Below are 19,626 nucleotides of genomic sequence, written 5' to 3' on the forward strand. Positions count from 1 at the left end.
GGCAACCACACACTGATGTTTCTCTCCCTCCCTGCCCCCCTCTCTAAAAATACATCAAACCTTTCAAGTTTATCTTCCCCCAACAAGGCACAAACTCACAGTATTAGCACACTCCTCTGACCAGAGAACCCAGTTCAAGAGCCTTTCCATAGGCAAGTTCTCTGGCTGGACCTTCACCGCGAACTTCAGTTGTTAGGATACCACAGAAGTCCACTATTTCCTAATTCCTAGAGCAGCAAGTCCAGAGAAATGCACTCACCGGATCCCTTCTGAGAACTCACGGGGGCAGGCTTCCCGCAGTCTTACGTTATAGATTGTAAGACTAGGTTGGTAGCAAAGTGAAAGCTCACTTGACTCAAGATGAACTCATATATAACAGAGCCAAAATGCCTACAGAATGCCCGTTTCTGGGGAAGACCGTCCTATACAGGCTCAGCTAACGTGAAAAGACTACGCTGCCACAGAGGCAGCGTGAATCAAGGGGACAATGGGGCTGACAGGGCACGAGCACACGTGGACACGTGATCCAAACAGGCGGCATCAGTGGGGAGGGGGTGGGGTGGGCATTCGGTCCCTTGAGAACCCGTCCTGGAGAACTCAGCTGGGATAAGCACCAGGAAACCAATCTCCAGTCCCAAGTTCATGACCACTTGACATGACTAGCTATGGGACAAAAACACTCTGGATTTCAGTTTCTTCACCTCTAAAACAGGTTAGAATTAGATAATCTTTTTGTATCTTTCCTGCTGTCATGTTGTCTATTGGTTCTATAGCTGTGACCTTTCCCCATACATGTGAATTCAAAGACAGCAGTTAACAGCCCTGGCTGGCGTTGCCCAGTGGATTGAGCGCGGGCTGTGAACCAGTGTCGCGAGTTCGATTCCCAGTCAGGCCACATAACTGGGTTGCAGGCCACAGCCCCCAGCAACCACACATTGATGTTTCTCTCTCTCTCTCCTCTCTAATACCTATCTAAAGCTGTAAGAAATAGCCCGGACTGGTGTGGCTCGGTGGATTGAGCGCGGGCTGGGAACCAAAGTGTCCCAGGTTCGATTCCCAGCCAGGGTACATGCCTGGGTTGCAGGCCATGGCCCCCCAGCAACCACACATTGGTGTTTCTCTCTCTCTCTCATTCCCTTCCTTCTCTAAAAGTAAATAAATAAATAAAATCTTTTAAAAATAAATAAAGCTGCAAGAAATAGACTATTTCTGGTTAGGGAGCATTTACTTATCAAAACAAAAGCTGTAAGGATTAAGTAATTTATCAGCATAACTAGCTAAACCAGAACGTTTCCCAAGCTGCATGTCCCCATGCACTGACTCAGGTAGTGGTTAAAGAAAAGAATGTTGGGAGTAAACCCACGCATTATGACACCCCCCCTTTTTTGGGTAGGTGAGCTGCCTATTTGGAAATGCCTAAGCTTTTTGAATAAAGAGGAGGCTAAAACATCCTTTGCCGGTCATCTCTACAGCTTTGTTACTCTTTGTTTTGCTAGTCAGAAAAAGTAGCTTTATTTCTTCCTTGAAATGTTACTTCTAGCAGACCTATTATTGTCACGTCTTTTCCTGAACTTCAATTTTTCTATTTAATATTCCTCAGAATAAACAAAACAGCTCATTTTAAACAAGAAGTTTATTTAAACAACAAGACGCTTGACTTGAAGGGAAAACTACCTAGGATTCATTTTTTTAGAGTAATTTATCCCTACTTAAAGACAGATTGCCCTACATGTAACAGCTACGTACAAAAAAGTTATAAAATTGTCCTTGGTTTTACAATGATAAATGAAAAACATTAAAATTCTCCAATCAAACAAGGTATGCAAGAATTTTTATGTTGTTCTTTTTTTGTTAAAGAGCGAGAGCAAAATAACTTACTGGAATATAAAGAGAAGAGCTGGATGAGCATGCCACTAACGGAGAAAGGGGGTATCTTCACAGAACCAGTATTTTTCCCCATCCCATCTCCATGTGATGTCAATCAAAACATACCGTTGGCCATTTAGTTAAAAAAAAAATGCAAATGGTTGTGCACATACATCAGTTACTTTATGTACAATAAAGGAATGGGGACAGGGAAATGAAAGAATAGAGAAACTATACTGTAGTAGTCAGGATGTGGTGGAACCAAATTGCAGTTTTCTAATTGAGAATGTCTTCTTGGTCTGGAGGAACAGAGTTCTGAAGGGAAGGAGCAGGTTCCCTTTTCAGTAGACACCTCCCGTCTGCTGCTGGAACACATCAATTGTATCTTCATCCTCCATTTCCAACTAACATAAAGGGAAAAAAATCGAAAGCCATTGATTATTCAGTTCTTAAAGTTATAATTATAGTCCTGGCTAGTGTGGCTCAGTCAATTGAGCCTGTGAACCAGGGGGTCACCAGTTCGATTCCCAGTTAAGGCACATGCCTGAGTGGAGGGCCAGGGTCCCAGTGGGGTGCATTTGAGAGGCAACCACACGTTGATGTTTCTCTCCCGCTATCCCTCCCTTCCCCTCTCTAAAACTAAAATAAAATCTTAAAAAAAAAAGTTATAATTATCAGCCTGGCCACGTAGCTTAGCTGGTTGGAACATTTTCCTGATACACCAAGGCTGCGGGTTTGATCCCCAACCAAGGTATATACAAGAAGCAACCAATCAGCCCTGGCTGGTGAGGCTAAGTGGACTGAGCTCCAGCCTGCAAACCAAAGAGTTACCAATTCGATTCCCAAGTAAGGCACATGCCTGGATTGTGGGTCAGGTCCCCAGTGGGGGTGTGTGTGGGAGACAGCCACACATTGATGTTTCTCTCCCTCTCTAAAAATAAATAAAATCCAAAAAAAAAAAAAAGCAACCAATGAATCAATCAGTGGAACAATTTGTGTCTCTCTCAAATCAATAAATATAATTGTTAAAAAATGTATCATTATCAGACCTAAATATCCTGAAAAGCTGCACAAATTTTACCCAATTCGAATGTTCATTAGTTTCAACATCTCAGAGGCTAATTAAGAATCAGACTTAGGTTTAAGTAACCTTTTCTTGGTCTTCTTTGTGAAGATTATAGAAAACTTGAAAACTGAGTATGTCTGCCCTGACCAGAGCAGCTTAGTTGGTTGGGCGTCACCCTACCAAGTACAAGGTCCCAGTAAGGCACATGCAAGAGGCAGCAGATCCAAGTTTCTCAAATTGATTTTTCTCTACCTCTCTTTCTCCTTTCCCTTCCCTCTAAAAATAAATAAAATCTTGAAAAAACCTCAATATGTCTATGAGTTCAGTCACCTCCTGCAATTACTAAAAATTAAAGAGTTACGCATGTAAAGGATCTCACTGCTATGTTGTTTACGTGGGGCAAAAAACAGGAAATAACCTAAGTATCAATAGAAACCCAAAGAAATATGATACGATTATACACGAAATACCACATAGCTGTTATTGAAGAATAAGCAGAGGGACGGACTCTGGGTCAAGGTGGCGGCATAGGTAAACATGCGTCACGTCCTCGCACGACCACATCCGAGTTACAACGAAAACAGAACCACCAGAAACTGAGCTGCATGCAAGTCTGACAACTGCAGAATGAAAGAAGCCACACCCATCCAGACTGGGGGGAGGGGCAGAGACATGGAATGGGCTGGTCCCACATCCACGTGTGGTGGATAAAACATCAGGAAGGACATCGCAGGAGCACAGAGTCCCAGCCGCACACTGGGCCCCCAGCCCAGGGTTAACTCCTGGCTGCAAAAACCAGCAGGATTGAGTTGGTGGAAAAGACTTCTAGAGCCCCAAACAGTTCCCCTCGAAGAACGTATACACGGACTTACTCAGACTCCCTCCCCGCCTCCGAGCTCCAGCACCAGGTTAACGGCTTAAAAGAAAGGCGCCAGTGGCACACAGGGAGGAACCGAAGTGTCTGGCATCAAAGCGGGAGCTGGAGGACCGTTTTCTCCCAGACAGAAAGGTGGGCAGAGAGAGACTATTGTCCCCTTTCTGAGCCTTGCCCCAGAGCCACAGAACCAGCCTGCAGGTGCCACATCTCAGACTCCATCCACCCTGCTAACATTGTTTGCCCTACCCTGGAGATACTGATTCCCACCCAATACATAACCTGTTCAACAGTGACATTCCCATGTGAATGGCTGGTCTTGGCTCATGCTTCACAACTTCCTAAATCCCCTCAAACAAGCAACAGCCAGTCTCAGTGAGACCCTAGCACCCCCCATATCTCTTACTAAGTGACCCCAGGCCCGGCATTTGCAGTTGCCAGCCTAGATTCACAGCTTGGCTTTGCCTGGGGATCTCCAAGGCCAGCCCAGGTAGCAGCCATCTCTGACTGTTTTATAGCTCAGGAAGGCTGGCCCTAGACAGAATACCAATGGGGGCTGACCTTGACCTGCACCACCAGGGAAACCCCAGGGCAGCATACCCAGCGGACCAGCTATAGACTATGTCGGAGCACCACCACCCTGCCCCTGCACAGATGATCCTCCAAGGAGGGCAGAGGTGGGTGGTCAGTGGTCACAGCCAGTCCCTGCAGCTGACTGGTCTGGGCAGACCCCTCCCACTGATCTGCTAACAGCAGCCAAGGTTCAGAGGTACAAGAGGAGGGTGCAGTCAGCCTACATGAAGGACGCACCTCAAGTACCCAGCATGGGTGATAGGGGAGGCTGTGCCACTGGACCCTGCACCTACAGCCAAGATTGCTCTATCCAACAAAGCTGTCACTTAGAATCAAAGGGCAGATAAAGAGCTTCCCAGGCAAGAAAAAATTAAAGAAGTTGATCACCACCAAACCATTATTATATGAAATGTTAAAGGGACTTTTTAAAGAAAAAGAGCAAACCTATGAACAATAAAATAGAAAAATACATATCTATCAACAACTGAATCTAAAAGACAAACTACGCAAACAAGAACGGAGACAGAATCATGGATATGGAGAGCATTTTGATGGTTGCCAGATGGAGGGGGTGTGGGGGAATGGGTGAAGAGGTGAGGGGGTTATGAGGTATAAATAGGTAGTTGCAGAACAACCATGGCCTATAAAGTACAGTACAGGAAATGGAGTAGCCAAAGGAATTCCCATTACCCATGGACATGAACAATGGTGTGGGGTACTGGGTGGAAAGGAGCAAAGGCGGGGTGGCAGTCAGGACAAGTCTAATAGTATAATCAATGTAATTAAAAATGGAAAATAAATAAGCAGATTTACACAAGTAAAAATATCCCTAGGATACTAGAGTTAGGCTAAAGACAACAACATTTGTGTTTTTAAATGTATCTGTCTGTGAATGAATATATCCTTGCCTGAGCACAAAACAGTGCTTACCTCTATGCAGTAAGGGAAGGGAATGGATAAGAAAACACTGGTTTTTTAAAAACACCTAATTTAGCCCTGGATGGAGCTATGGCCTGTGAACCACAGGATCGCCAGTTCGATTCCTAGTCAGGACACACGCCTGGGTTGCACGCCAGTCGGGGGGCGTGCGAGAGACAACTACACATTGATATTTCTCTCTCTCTCTCTCCTGTCCCCTGTCTAAAAATAATTTTTTAAAAAAATTTTAATTAAAAAACCTAATTTGAATTTTAAAATGCTATTCACAAATGAAGTTTGCAAGATTCACTACTCATACATTATACATAAAACCACCATGTTGACAATAGAAAGGTTTTGGTACATATGGCAACACTATAAAGTATATAAGCTCTGTTAACGGTTTATTTTGCTGACAATTACCCTTGAAAATGTCTTTCTAGCCCTGGCTGTAGTGACTCAGTGGATTGAGCTCTGGCCGGCAGACCAAAAGGTTTCCAGTTTGAATCCCTGTCAGGGCACAACATGCCCGGGTTGCTGGCCAGGACCGCAGTTGGGGGTGTGCGAGAGGCAACCAAGCGATGTTTTTCTCTCTCTCCCTCCTTTCCCCTCTCTCTAAAATAAATGAAATCTTTATTAAAAAAAAAATCACAGCATTTCTTTTAAGAGCTGGTTAATTTTGTAGGTAAAGTAACTTGGACACCTAAAGACAAGAAATAACTTTTTAAGGAAGTTGAAATATACTCAAAGTAGAGCTAAGGAACTAAAATATTAATAACTGAGTCTTAATTCCCTCTTTTGTAAAATGGAATAGCATTCAGCTATGAGGATTAAGTAACTAGAAGAAAGTAATAGAGTCATGGGCACATAATAATTACACTATTAAAATCGGCTGATAAGACTTACTAATTTATTACAAATCTTCAACTTAATATTGGGAGAACAATTCTAACAAATCAATTTCATTCTAAAATTGTAAACACTAAAATGAGTTCAATTCCATATTCTTTGGAAGATTTTATAATGAAGTTCTGAACAAATCCTCCTCAGTTTAATATTTGCAGAATTATTTTGTGGTGGTGGATGAGGGCTTCATAAGACAGAAAATACATTTCTAGCCCTGGCCAGGGTAGACTGGTTGGTCAGAGCTTCATCCCAATACGCCAAGGTTGGGGGTTTGACCCCCCGGTCAGGATACATACAAGAAATCAACCAATGGATGCATAAATAAGTGAAACAACAAAAATCTATCTTTCTCTCTCTCTCTCAAATCAATAAAAGAGAATTAAATAAACAGGAGCCCTGGCCAGTGTGGTTCAGTGGACGAGTGCTAGCCTGCCAACCACAAGGTCACCAGTTCGATTCCCTGTCAGGGCACATGCCTGGGTTGTGGGCCAGGTTCCCAGTTGGGGGAGTGTTAAGAGGCAACCGATCCATGTCTCTCTCTCATACAGATGTTTCTCTCCCTCCCTCTGCTTCCCCTCATTCTAAAAAATAAAAATCTTTGTTTAAAAAAAAGAAGAGAAAGAAAATACATACTAATTGTCACAGTTTAGCAAAATGGATTCTTTTTATTATTTAAAACAATCAAAAGAGATCTTCAGCCTAGTTACTGAAATAAATTACTGGAACGTTAAATTTTGCAGTGAAACTTGAAGTGCCTTCAAAGGATAGAACGGCCTTTTCTCTTTCGTCAAGAGAGTTCAGCCCCTCCTTGTGGCCAGGGACTGTAACTGCTCCTCAGACACTCACAAATGGGAATTTCTTCAAAATATTCTCCCATCAAGTATAACTCAGGCATTTCAAACTTCTGAAGATTATCAGCAAAACCACAATCTTGATGTGCTACTTACTCACACCATATTTATCACTGTCTAGTTTTTACTGGGTGATAAAAAAAATTTTAAAAATACTTGGGCTCTAATTCAAATTTCCAATTTAAGTTTCTTCTTAAAAATCATTTTTCTGCCTTGGTGTGGTTCAGTGGATTGAGCACCAGCCTGTGAACCAAATGGTTACAGTTCAATTCCCAGTGTAGGGCACACGCCTGCGTTGCAGGCCGGGTCCCCGTTAGAGGGCACATGATGTTTCCTTCCCCCTTTCTTTCTCCCTCCCTTTTCCCTCTAAAAATAAAATGTTTAATAAATTAAAAAATCAAAAGAAACAGACATTGGAAAAAATGGTTTAAAGTAATTAAATGACCTATTAGCTTTACTAAGTGATAACCAGATATTTTCAAACTATTGGTATTTCCTCAATCTATTCCTATTTCTTTCTGTTCCCCTTTGGCCATATTTTACATAGGCCTGAAATGAGGTAAAAAATTACACTCGAACATCTGCAAGTTCACAAATAAACAAAGCTGTTGAGAAAATTACAGAAAGAAAAGGAAAGAAAAGAAAAACGTTGTTTTCGGTTAGCACAAAGAGATTTTTACCTGTGCAGGTGTGTCTGTTTCATTGATTGGCTGCCCGTCAAATCGGAATCTGATCTGCCTCATTGACAAACCCTGGATGAGAGAGTTAACAGCAGTAAGAACGCAAAGAAACAGTGGAAAATAAAACTACAGGCATATTTAGCCATGAATATATTGAGACCTAAATAATCAACAATGTTACCAATATTTCTATGTGGGTAAAAAGATTTGGGGTGCCTTTCACTGTATCTTTAAACTATATTTGATTTTTTTGGAAAAATGTTTTTTAAATAAAGGTCTTCTTTTAAAAAGCTGTACTGTTTTTGAGACCATAGCTACTCCAAACTTGAACAGATCATACCTTGAGTCAAGCAGTGTATTTAAGATACTAAAAGGAAATTTAAAAAGATGCATACAGCAATATTCCTCAATGTATGTTAAAGAACTCCCCAAAAGAAAAAATACCCTTAATAACGAAAACTATAGTCACCTACAAAGGTGCAATGATTAAAATAAAACTTTGCCTAAAAGCCACTTTGCCTCCACTTTTATCCTAACAGTTCCCACCACCATGCGCAAGTGACCTCTGGCCCGACTCAACACAAGGCTGAGCACACCAAGAGTTATCCCCGGGAAGTCGGGACATTTCCGCTAGAACACAAGGCAGTTGACTGTCCTAAAAGCATCCATAAGACCACAATCCACTCAAAATATTCCTGGAATAGCTCGAAAGCAGCTGCTTTTCAATTTCCTTTTTAGTACCAATGCGATGATCATCTTCAAAAAAGAAAATAAGCTTAAAGGCTAGGAACCCAGACTGTCCTGATCACCTTGTACTCCTTGTTCATAGTAAGAGTAAATACTAAACACTGATGGAGTAAAATGGAAAAAAAGTATCAGCCATCTAACACTGCTTCATTCTTTATTTAAAAATTAATCTATCCCTGGCTGGTGCGGCTCCGTGGATTGAGCGACTGATGGCTAATCAGAGGGTCACTGGTTCTTTTCCCAGTCAGGGCGCAGGCCTGGGTTGCAGACCAGGTTCCCAGTTGATGGCACACGAGAGGCAACCACACACTCATGTTTCTCTCCCTCTTTCCCTGTCTAAAGATTGAATGAACATTTTTTAAATAACCTAACCTAATGCTAAATTGGGAGAGATTATAAACAGGGAATTTTAACCCTGACCAGTGTGGCTCAGCTGGTTGGGTGTCATCCTGCAAAGAAAAGGTCGCTGGTTCGACCCCTGCTGTGCGCACACACTGAGGTTGTAGGTTCAGCCCCCAGTCAGAGTGTATGTGGGAAGCAGCCAACTGATGTTTCTCTCCCTTTCCCCGCTCTTGAAAAATTAAATAAAATCTTTTAAAAGGAGGGAGAATTTTTAAATGCATTAAGAAAATAAATGAGCCTAAACGTGCCCCTTCTGCAAAAGAGGATTCCAATGTTTTACTTATCAAGCATCACCTTCCTCACAGGGGTAGGGAAACGGGGAACGGAACACAGCAGGGAAGCTGAGGGTAACTGCAGCCAAATGAAGATAAAAATAAAGTGTCTTTGGAGGTATACTGTAAATATATTACCTTGAAAGACCGCTTTCTAGAAAGCATCTTACAAAAAGTCACTCCTAGATCATGCTCAACTTATGAATTGTAATTACTGTTACACACACTCTGTACTTCAATGAATATTTAAGAGAAAACTGAACTGAGTTCCTAGGACTACAAACATTTAAAGTGCCGAACAAATACTTGAATGACGCCTGTATTCCCTTAACAAGGATTTACTGAATGTCTTTAAAACCACCTTTGTCATGAAGGTCACACTGCTTTCCTGCAAACTCTAGCCTTTGACACCACTTTCAGACTAAGGCGTCTTGAGGAACACAAGTAATCCCCCATCAGGCAGGTGACATCCACACCATAATTCCTCGTGACTTTCAGTTTTAATTAGCAATTACACAAAGCAACCAAGAACTCAATGCCAAGTATTAGTTCTCAGGCATTGTATTTATGAACCCTCCACTGAAGACTCCTTGCTCCGAGAGAATACTAAGCACCTTCTATATGCTGGGTTCCTCCTTCACTACATCCAGTGGTAAGCCCATAATGTCAATGGTGTGGCCTTTCAAAGTGGAGGAGGGGGAGGCAGCGTCAGAATGTAAGCCCATTGTATTTATGTATCAGCACACCTGTTTTTATGCTTTTCCTCATCAATAAAGATTTTTCTAGTGATCAAGTTCAAAATTCAGAAATTTTGTCTAAAATTACATAAACCATGTAAATTCAAAGTTACATTAAACCAGTACTTGGGTTTCTCCTTTCAGTAAATCTCATCCCTAAGCTTTAGAGTTTTGTTGGAAGAGTTGGGTGAGCTTGTCTCTCTGGGTCCATTTTCTCATTTCACAAAAATGAATTAGACTGAAGCAATAAACCTGTGTTCTCTGAAACCACCCGACACTCCATGAGATGTTGGAGTAAACCCACACTGGAATGGAAATGCTCTGAATCAGTCAGCGGAAGGCTACGCAGCTGATGTCAAGTAGGCAAACCCTAATTCTACGCATGAAGGAAAAACTGACTTAGGACCCGATCTCTGGAAATACCAGTTTGAACATTCCCCATCATTTCCTAAGCACTTACTGAACACGTTCGATATGCCAGGTCTGGTCTAGGTTCTAGAGAACCAGGGGAACCAGGCCCTGTGCCCGTGGAGCTTCCGGGTGTTGTGCAGACACAAATACAGACAGTGAGCAATTAAACAAGTAAATAAAACAGAGGAGAATGAGAGGATTGAGTGATGGGAACAGGAGCTCTTTGAATTAATCAGAGACCTCTCCAAAATAAAAACTTAGCAAGAGTGGAATAAAATGGCTGAAGGCTTAGCTATAATATCCAACAGAAATACATGAACCATGTATTATAAATTTTCTACCTGCCACATTAAGTTAAAAATATGTAAAATTTTAGTAAAATATTCTAATTCAGCACCGAGTGGTGTGACTGAGAGCCAGCCTGTGAACCCAAAGATCGCTGGTTCGAGTCCCAGTCAGGGCTTGTGCCTGGGCAGCAGGCCAGGTCTCCAGTTGGGGATACGCAAGTGGCAACTGATGGATGTTTCCCTCTCTCTAAAAATAAAAAATTAAAAAAAAAATCCTATATAATCAATATTTTCAAGATCTGTCATGTGTTACACTTTATAGCACATCTCAATTTGAACTAGTCACATTGCAAGTAGCATTCGCCCGTGGTTTGTGGCTACTATACTGGACAGCGCGGGTTTAGGTAGAGAGCAGAATGTGCCAATGGCTTAGGCGTCAGGAAGCACCACCAAGGATGACCCCGAGGTTGTGACCGCACCAGATGTTGAGCGGTGCTATCTACTGAGTGGAGGACACCAGACAAAAAGATTTCTAGGATTAAAATCAGTGCTCTGTTGCATGTTTAATCTGAGATCAAAAAGTTCTAGCCATACAAATTGGAGAAATATAGAGTTTTGATAGCCTATACCTACACTTAACAAGAGGGGAATCAGCCCAATTGGGATATACTTCAACTTCCTCGGAATGTGAGGAACCATCTCAAACTGAAATACAGACCTGGTCTCACTCAAAACTCCATGGTTTTTCCTAAGAGGAAAATAGAAATTACCGTATCTTCAAATCATGTTTGCATTCCCAGATAAGCACTGGAATTATTTTTTATGAATTACCAGTGCTGCTTTTTCCTGTAGTGCAAATTAAGAGTGGCCCCAAACAAGTTAAGTCAAATATAAGCTTAATAATTGAAAAAATTCAAGGAAAATTGTATTTGCACTGGGTAATACACCAAATTTATTTTAACATAGCAGAAAAACCTCAATAAATTCTTGACTGTCCCAGCAACATGATCTTACAGGACAATCGCCCATAGGGGCAGTCTGGAATAGAGGACGTGCTATGCTTTTTTGTTTTCCTGGTACAGTATAATGAATGCCTCAGCACCAGGTAGGCATCTGGTAATTATCAGTTAAATAAAAAAATCCTTTAGGGCCTCTATAAGAAATATAAGATGTCGCCCTGGCTGGTGTAGCTCAGTGGATTGAGCTCAGGCTGCGAACCAAAGCATCGCAGGTTCGATTCCCAGTCAGGGCACATGCTTGGGTTGCAGGCCATAGCCCCCAGCAACCGCATATGGATGTTTCTCTCTTTCTCCCTCCCTTCCCTCTCTAAAAATAAATAAATAAAATCTTTAAAAATATATATATAAGATGTCTTAAACCCTGGCTGGCGTAGCTCAGTGGATTGAGCGCGGGCTGCAAACCAAGGTGTCCCAGGTTCGATTCCCAGTCAGGGTACATGCCTGGGTTGCAGGCCACGGCCCCTAGCAACCGCACATTGATATCTCTCTCTCTCCCTTCCCTCTCTAAAAATAAATGAATAAGATCTTTAAAAAAAAAATATGACCATCTGCCCTGGCTGGTGTAGCTCAGTGAACTGAGCAGGGGCATGTGAACCAAGGGGTCACGGGTTTGATTCCCAATCAGGGCATATGCCTGGGTTGCAGGACAGGTCCCCAGCAAGGGGGCACGTGAGAGGCAACCACACATTGATGTTTCTCTTCCTTTCTTCCCCTCTTTAAAAATAAATAAAACCTTTAAAAAAAGGAAAAGAAAAAAAACCATTTAAAGGCTAAAATTTAGTGAATTACAGAAAACTGAAGCAAGATACTCCAAGAGTTTTGCTGAAAACCACCAACAGAGATAAGTTTCCATTTGGTATAAGGTTTGGTTACTTAAAAGTTCTACAAAATGCTTAGCTCTTAAGTATCTCCTGTAACCTGAAGGGGAATTAGTGTTCAAATATTAAAGATGCCATGCAAAACAATCTAGCTCAATTAACAAGTATACATTTACTAATTGTTATGGATATTTGACCAAAATTCAAGTAAGAGTGTACTGAAGATCTTGTCTTTCTTTGTCAGGGTTTATAAGAAAGTTTATGTATGAAGCCCTGGCTGGTGTGGCTCAGTGGATTGAGTGCCAGGTTGTGAACTGAATGGTCACTGGTTTGATTCCCAGTCAGGGCACATGCCTGGATTGCAGGCCAAGCCTCCACTAGGGGGCGCACAAGAAATCACACGTTTCCCTCCTTTCTCCCTCTCTCCCCTCTAAAAATAAAATAAAATCTTTAAAAAAAGTTGACGTATAAAGATGGAAGAATTATAAGCACAGTATTCTCTTATGTTATAAGATATAAATAAAGCTACAAATTCAAAAAGGAATTTATACCTTCAGTTTCTTTCAAATCCTTTTGTATGTCATGGAGGAAGATCAAGTTTCAACTCAAACTCAACTTCCCAGCTTCTGCAGGTTTAAGCCTTATTCTACTTTGAGGTTATTTTGGGGAAAGTTTGCAATGTAGACAAGTTGTTTTAGTCTAAACGAGTGAGTTTCTCGACTTGTACACATTATATATTCAGGGTTGAGCAAGAAAAATACGTCTGCCAGGTTTTTACTGTATTAACTGATCTAGGTACCAGAATTTTTGTTATACTTGCAAAATTCATTTTTAAAGTTACATTGTTACAGACTCATCACAAAGGGAAGCTTCTTTTGTCTTAAAGTTTGCAATTACCTCCCAGCACCTGTTCACTTCTACTTCCTCTTCTTGATGCCTAGTTACTATTGTCTGAGTAAAATGCAAATGTCTCTAATATAAAAATGTTTATGCTTGGGGCTCAGGTTAAATTTCATGACCCTTATTATTAGTGTAAAAAGGAAACATTAAAACTATGCAGGGTTCAGGCAAATGGCAATGTTCTTAAGTGGACATTTAATTGTTTCCAAACTGCTTAAAATACTCAAAATGGTTTGACCTAAGTCAAATTTTAATTAAAAAAAAAAAAAAAAAAAAAAGGATGGGGGGAGGGGTGTAAGGGTACTAAATAGTAATGGGAAAATATAAAGATTATGTATTTTTTTAAAAGAGCCTGAGCAAAAGAGAGCCTGACAAGAACATTTACCTTACTCATTTGTATTTCTTGTACTCCCTTGGAAACCAACCACATCTTGAGGATAATACGATGCACTTGTGGAACAGGACTAGAATCATACATTAACCAAACCATCCTAGGGTTTTTTTTCCCCCCCACAAAGAATCAGCATACCAAATGCATGATCGAGGACATAAGTGCATGTTCACCCCGCCAAAGTCAGTCTATTGTATCATGCTAGTCTAGCTTCTATTTCATGAAAATAAGGTTTGTTTTTTATTTAAATCAGTTTTATTCAGTGAAAGTGCACGTCAGTTCCTCACCTGTCGTTCACAATAGGCTTTCATTAGTTTACTAAGTGGTGTATGCCTCTTAATCTTAAACTGCACCACAGAACCATCCTGCCCCGCCACCTTCAAATTAATATGATCGTTGTTCTCAGTCTTGACTCCTTCCTGTTGAAAGAAAAATAAAAGTATAATTTGGAAAATGTGAAAAACAAACACCTTTTAAAGCAGCCGCAGCCCAAGTTGCTTCAGAAATCAACAGGTTTCTCATTCTGTATGATAAAAGAGCATATAGATGTTTTCAGCCGCTGAAATCAATCTGAAAAAATGAGACATCCTCGAGCAACGGTATTAAGGAGCTGTCACAAACAGAAAGAAACCTCACGCAGTAAGTTCAGAGGCAGCAATCGATTTTAAACGATGAGTCCCACTCAGTTCACTGCAACGCTCTCTTGAATTGTCCAAAATGGCCTATTTTGTCCCTTTCAAAATATTTTCCTTAAAAAGATGAAAAACGAGCGTTCTTTCTCTTTTCAATGTACTTGAAGTACAGAATGCAGTGCGGGGGGGGGGGGGGGCGGAATCTAGACCTTGCAATTCAAAACTCATTACAATGCTCTAAAGTCAATGAATTCGGGTTTATAACTTAAATCTCAAGCTACATTAAAAACAAAACACCCTAGAATATCCCGATACTCTCGGAAGCAGCGGTAAAAAGTCGGAACCCCCGTTAACGTTCGCCTCTGCTAGCAGCTTCATTCTGTTTATTTTTAGTTGGGAGCTCCTATTCTCCCCTCCCCTTTGTTGACATGAGTCAAATGCAGTTTATTCCAACTCCTCCTTGCAGATTTCGACCCAATTTGAAAGTTCCCCGAAACCAAGGGCGGAGGAATTCTGTCGCCCGCAAGTCACTCCAGAAAGGAAGGAGCGGGTGTCACAGAGGAAACCAAAGACAAGTCCCGCGTGCCAGGTGGAAGCGTGTGCCCCGGTCCGCACGGCAACAGCCTCCCGCGGCGTCGAGACCGCGTTGAAAAGTTAAGCCTTGTCTCGTCTCTAACACGTCCTAAGTCTCCGCTCGCGCATCTGCCTGCAACTTCTCCAAACCACATGGTCTCCGCAGGTTGGGGGGTTCTTGAATCCCCCAGGAAAAGCCCCTGCCCATCCCCCCTTGGGACTCGGAGGTCTTTAAAGTAGGAAATACTCCCCGGGAATCCCCGGCCCCTGACGACCGCCCGCCCGCCCGGCATCCGGCTTCCAACCCGTCGGCAGCCCATTGATTCGCCCCGAAGCGGCGCCGGGCCGCCGCCGCCGCCGCCCGGGGCAGGGGTCCCACCGTGCCCGCGGCTCTCTTCCCCGTGGGGGGAAGTTCTGGAGGGAGGGGACTCCCCGCCACCGAGGCGGCGGCAAAAGCCGCCGAAGCTCCGCGCGGGATCCGCGCAGGGTGGGGACGCTGCGCGCCTTAACGCCCCTCCTCACGCGCGCCCGCCGGGCCGGGCCCCAGAAGCCCCGCTCGCAGCCGGTTGGCCTGCGAGCGCCCGCGATCCGCCCGCCCTACTCGCGCCCGGCGCGCACTCCGAGGCGGCCGGGGGCGGGGGAGGGCCGCGGGGCCTCCTCCGGCGCGGGAGGAAGAGGGAGGGAGGAAAATGGCGCGGAACGCTCGGGCCTGGACCGCGGCCGGCCCGTGGGGGGCCCGGGCGGGCGCGGGGAGCCCGCGGCGGCTTGGGCCAGCCCCCCGGCCCGCGCCTTGACCACGCCGCGCGGCGAGGCGAGGAGGCCGGCGGCGAGCTCACCTTGGGCTTTTCGTCGGCCATGGCGAGCGCCGGAGTCTCCTCAGCTGCCGCTTCACAAAAGAGGTACCAGGTCCGCACCGAAGGAGCACACAAGCAGCACCAGGAGCGGCAGAAGAAGGAGGCGGCAGCGGTGGAGGAGGGAGAGGGCGCGCGCACGTTGTGCGCTCCCTCCCCCCACCCTGCGTGCGCGAGCACGAGCCGCCAGGCCTTCCCATTGGCTGCCGCCTCGCGGGAGCGCGCAACGCTTACATAACCACCCCCGCCCCCCCTCGCCCCGCGCTGCCGGGCCCGGGCCCGGCGCCCGCCAGGCCGGCGGGAAGAGGCGCGGACACGCGCACCCTGCCCGCCGCGGGGGCGCGCCTGCTCTGGGCGGGGCTGTATTGTCCTTCTGTGGTGGAGCTTAATCAAAATGGCTTCCAGCTGGTCCTCGTTGAGGACGAGGAGGCTTGAGGCCTGGACCTGAGACACACGCCGGGGAAGGCCCGCTGACTGCACGAGGACGGGGGAACCTAAAGCATAGCCCCAGCATGAGGTTCTAGGGGGAAGAAATCCCTCTTGTTCATTGGGCCGAATGCATTTTCCCCACGGTTAGAGGAACGTGACACTTCCTCCCAGCCAGCCTCTCGTCTTGGGAGTTTTAAACCTTGAGCCTCAACCCGCTTCCCACCACTGCCTTGCTCAGTGCGGCGACTGCTAACGCACTCCCGGTAATCCTGCACTTTGGCCGGCCGAGGAACAATGTTCGTTCTCCACGCTGCTGACGCGTGGCCTGGCCCCAGCCTCCAAGGGGAAAGGGAATCCCTCCGAGGGGACTACCCGCTATCGAGCTTCCCGTCCAGTCGGCCGGGTCCCTGCCGTTTTCAGGACGGATCCCGGCCTCTGGGCAGTGGGGTCCCCCAACTCCTCCCAGTAGGTTTTATTATTTTCTCTGTCCCTGTATGTTCCTCCACTCCGCCAGCGTAGAAAAGGACTCAATGCTATTTCCATCCTGAGTTGCCACCGTATCTCTCTCCATTCTTGGGCAAGCATCTTGAAAAAATGTCCATGCCAGCTGTCTCCACTCCCTCACCTCCCACTCACGCCTCAGCCCGCTGCAATCTGGCGCTGTCCCTGCGTGGCCTCAAAAGCTGCTCCCTGCAAGGTCACCGCCGACGGGGCGAGTCCGGCGTGCTGGCCGCGCGTGGCTGCGGTGACCTCCCTCCCTGTGACTTCGGACTGTGTGACCCTGGTCTGTCTTGGACTCCTTGGCACTTTCCCCCCCTTCATCCCTTCCCTTCAGTGTTCCTTGGGTTTTTCCTAGACCCATTCTTTTATCATTCAATGCTCTCTCCTGGGATGATTTCACCCACTTCCATGACCATCTTTTCGTTCATGGTTTTCAACGCTGTATTTCTAGTCCTTTTCCTTCTCCGTGCTTGCTTCCAACCTATACATCCAACTGACTTCTGAACGTCTCCTCTTGGGTTTCCCAAAGCCACCTCAAGCTCAGCAGACCTCAACGAAAATTCCTCACTTGGCTTTCTCCAGCCGGCCCGCTCCACCGTAGGGAGGGCACGCCATGACCACATTGCTCCAAGCCCGGCAGCGGGCGTCCTTGACCTTGACTCCTCCCTTCTTTCCGCACATTCCCGCGCAATCCACTTCCAAATCTGGTCTACTCTGCGCTCTAAAATCCCTGCCAGATATTTCTCCAGCCAAGAGGCTCTGTCCAGTCTCCGGGTTAGGCAGCAGAAAGCCTTAGACCTTAAGAAGGAAGGTTCATCAGGGGGCAGGGGACGCCTGAGTTCCAGTCAGCTCTCTCTCCCCAAGGCTGCTGCACTTGCCTCCTAACTGATCTTTTTGTTTTAGGGTAAGTCCCACTTGACCCTGGGTATTTTTCCAAATTCATTTATTGGCTTTACGGGGCGGGGGGACTACATCGATCTGTTGCTCCACCCATCCGCGAATCCGTTGGTTGTCTCTTGCATGAGCCCAGACCAAGGACTTGAACCCCACACCTGGGGGGTACTAGGACACTGCTCCAAACAACTGGGCTACCCGGCGGCTACCCGGCCAGGGCTGTCCTGACGTGAATAAGAATCAACTAGGACGCTGATTTAAATGCATAGTCTTCATGTGCTCACCCCTCCTTGTCCTCTTTCCGCCATCTTTCCGTGCCACCGTAGAGGCGCTCGTGAAGGTCCTGGCTGATGCTCTCAAGAATACCAACGGTGCCGAAAAGAGAAGCAGACACTGGGTTTTTATTAGGCCAAACTCCCAAATCACCGTCTGGTTTCCAACTGTGATGATGAAGCATGGTTACGTTGGCGAGTTTGAAATTCTCGATGGCCACAGAGCTGGGAAAATTGTTGTGAACCTCACAGACAGGTTGAACAAGGGTGGAGGAACCAGCCCCAGGTTCGATGTGGAACTCAAAAATCTAGAAAAATGGCAGAATAACCTGCTTCCATCCTGGCAGCGAGGGTCATGGGCCACGAAGAAGCAAGACAAAAGCACACAGGACGGGAAATCCTGAAGTTCTTTTTCTAGGGATGTGATATATTAGTGCAAATAAAATGCCTCAATGGACAATAAGTAATAAATAAATAAATAATTTTTAAAGATTTTATTTATTCATTTTTAGAGAGGGAAGGGAGGGGGAGAGAGAGAGAGAGAGAGAAAAACATCAATGTGCGGTTGCTGGGGGCCATGGCCTGCAACCCAGGCATGTGCCCTGACTGGGAATTGAACCTGAAATGCTTTGGTTTTGCAGCCTGCGCTCAATCCACTGAGCTACTACGCCAGCCAGGGCTAAATAAATAAAAATTTAAAAAATAAATGCATATTCATGGGTACCAGTACCTCTCCTTTTTTAAAAAAAAATTGTTTTTATTGGTTGATTTTAGAGAGAGAGGAAAGGAGAGAGAAAGAAACATCAAATTGTTGTTCTGCTCATTAATGTACTTACTCATTGGTTGATTCTTATATGCACCCTGACCGGGGATCAAACCCGCAATCTTGGTGTATTGGGATGAAGCTTTAACCAACTGAGCGACCCAGCCAGGGGAGGTACCTCCTTTTTAAATGACATTTAAAACTTTTTTTATTTATTGATGATAGGGAGAGAGAAACATCTATTTGTTCAACTTAGTAGATCATTCATTGGTTGATTCTTGTATGTACCTTGACTGGGGATTGAACCTACAACCTTGGTGTATCAGGACGATGCTCTAGCCAACAGAGCTACCTGGACAGACCTAGGGTTCCCTCCTTTTTAACAAGCTTCCCTGGTGATTTTTTTTTTTTTTTTGGCATGTCATCCTTGCTCAGAGACCATGCTAATCTTCTCTGTAGTGTTCTAATTTTAGCATACGTGCTGTCGAAGAGAGCACATCCCTGGTGATTCTTAGCACACTGAAGTCTGAGACACGAACCGTTGTAAAATCACAACAAAATGAGTTTCTGCCATTCCTTGGTTCAATGGCAATCCTCTGCCTCATATAAGTCCAAAATTCTTGTAAGACCTACAAAGCCCTTGTCCTGCCTGGTGTGGCTCAGTGGATTGAGTGCCGGCCTGTGAACCAAAAGGTCGCTGGTTCGATTCCCAGTTGGAGTGCATGCCTGGGTTGCAGGCTGGGTCCCCTTTGGGGATGTGCTAGAGGCAACCACACATTGATGTCTCTCTCCCTCTCTCTCCCTGCCTTCTCTTCTCTCTGAAAACAAATTTTTAAAACATGTGTTTGTTTTTTTTTAAAAAAAGACCTGCAAAGCCCTCTAAGAGCTAATCCAGGTGAACCATCTAACTAGGTCTTTCTTATCATTTCCTCCTGGAAGCCTCTGCTTCTTCCGTCACATTCGGTTTCCTGGGTTCCTGACTGTGCCTGCTTT

General features: G+C 44.9%; 1 protein-coding gene, 1 non-coding gene and 1 pseudogene across 2 annotated transcripts; 1 reads left to right on the forward strand and 2 right to left on the reverse strand.

Moving 5' to 3' along the window:
- Positions 1 to 1,618: 1,618 nt before the first annotated feature.
- Positions 1,619 to 17,385, reverse strand: SUMO2 (small ubiquitin like modifier 2). The gene is made up of 5 exons (XM_036009074.1): positions 17,273 to 17,385; positions 15,760 to 16,294; positions 14,006 to 14,137; positions 7,735 to 7,806; positions 1,619 to 2,270 (listed from the first exon to the last, which is right to left on the reverse strand). Exons 1-5 carry the CDS (start codon positions 17,383 to 17,385, stop codon positions 2,208 to 2,210), a joined length of 915 nt encoding a protein of 304 aa, XP_035864967.1. The 3' UTR covers positions 1,619 to 2,207.
- LOC118502248 lies at positions 15,975 to 18,339 on the forward strand (annotated as a pseudogene).
- A 689-nt stretch (positions 18,340 to 19,028) lies between these two features.
- Positions 19,029 to 19,130, reverse strand: LOC114504354. The gene has a single exon (XR_003685135.1). It is a non-coding gene; the product is annotated as a U6 spliceosomal RNA (small nuclear RNA).
- Positions 19,131 to 19,626: the final 496 nt, after the last annotated feature.

Source organism: Phyllostomus discolor, chromosome 8, assembly GCF_004126475.2.
Source record: "Phyllostomus discolor isolate MPI-MPIP mPhyDis1 chromosome 8, mPhyDis1.pri.v3, whole genome shotgun sequence".
Lineage (NCBI taxonomy): Eukaryota > Metazoa > Chordata > Mammalia > Chiroptera > Phyllostomidae > Phyllostomus > Phyllostomus discolor.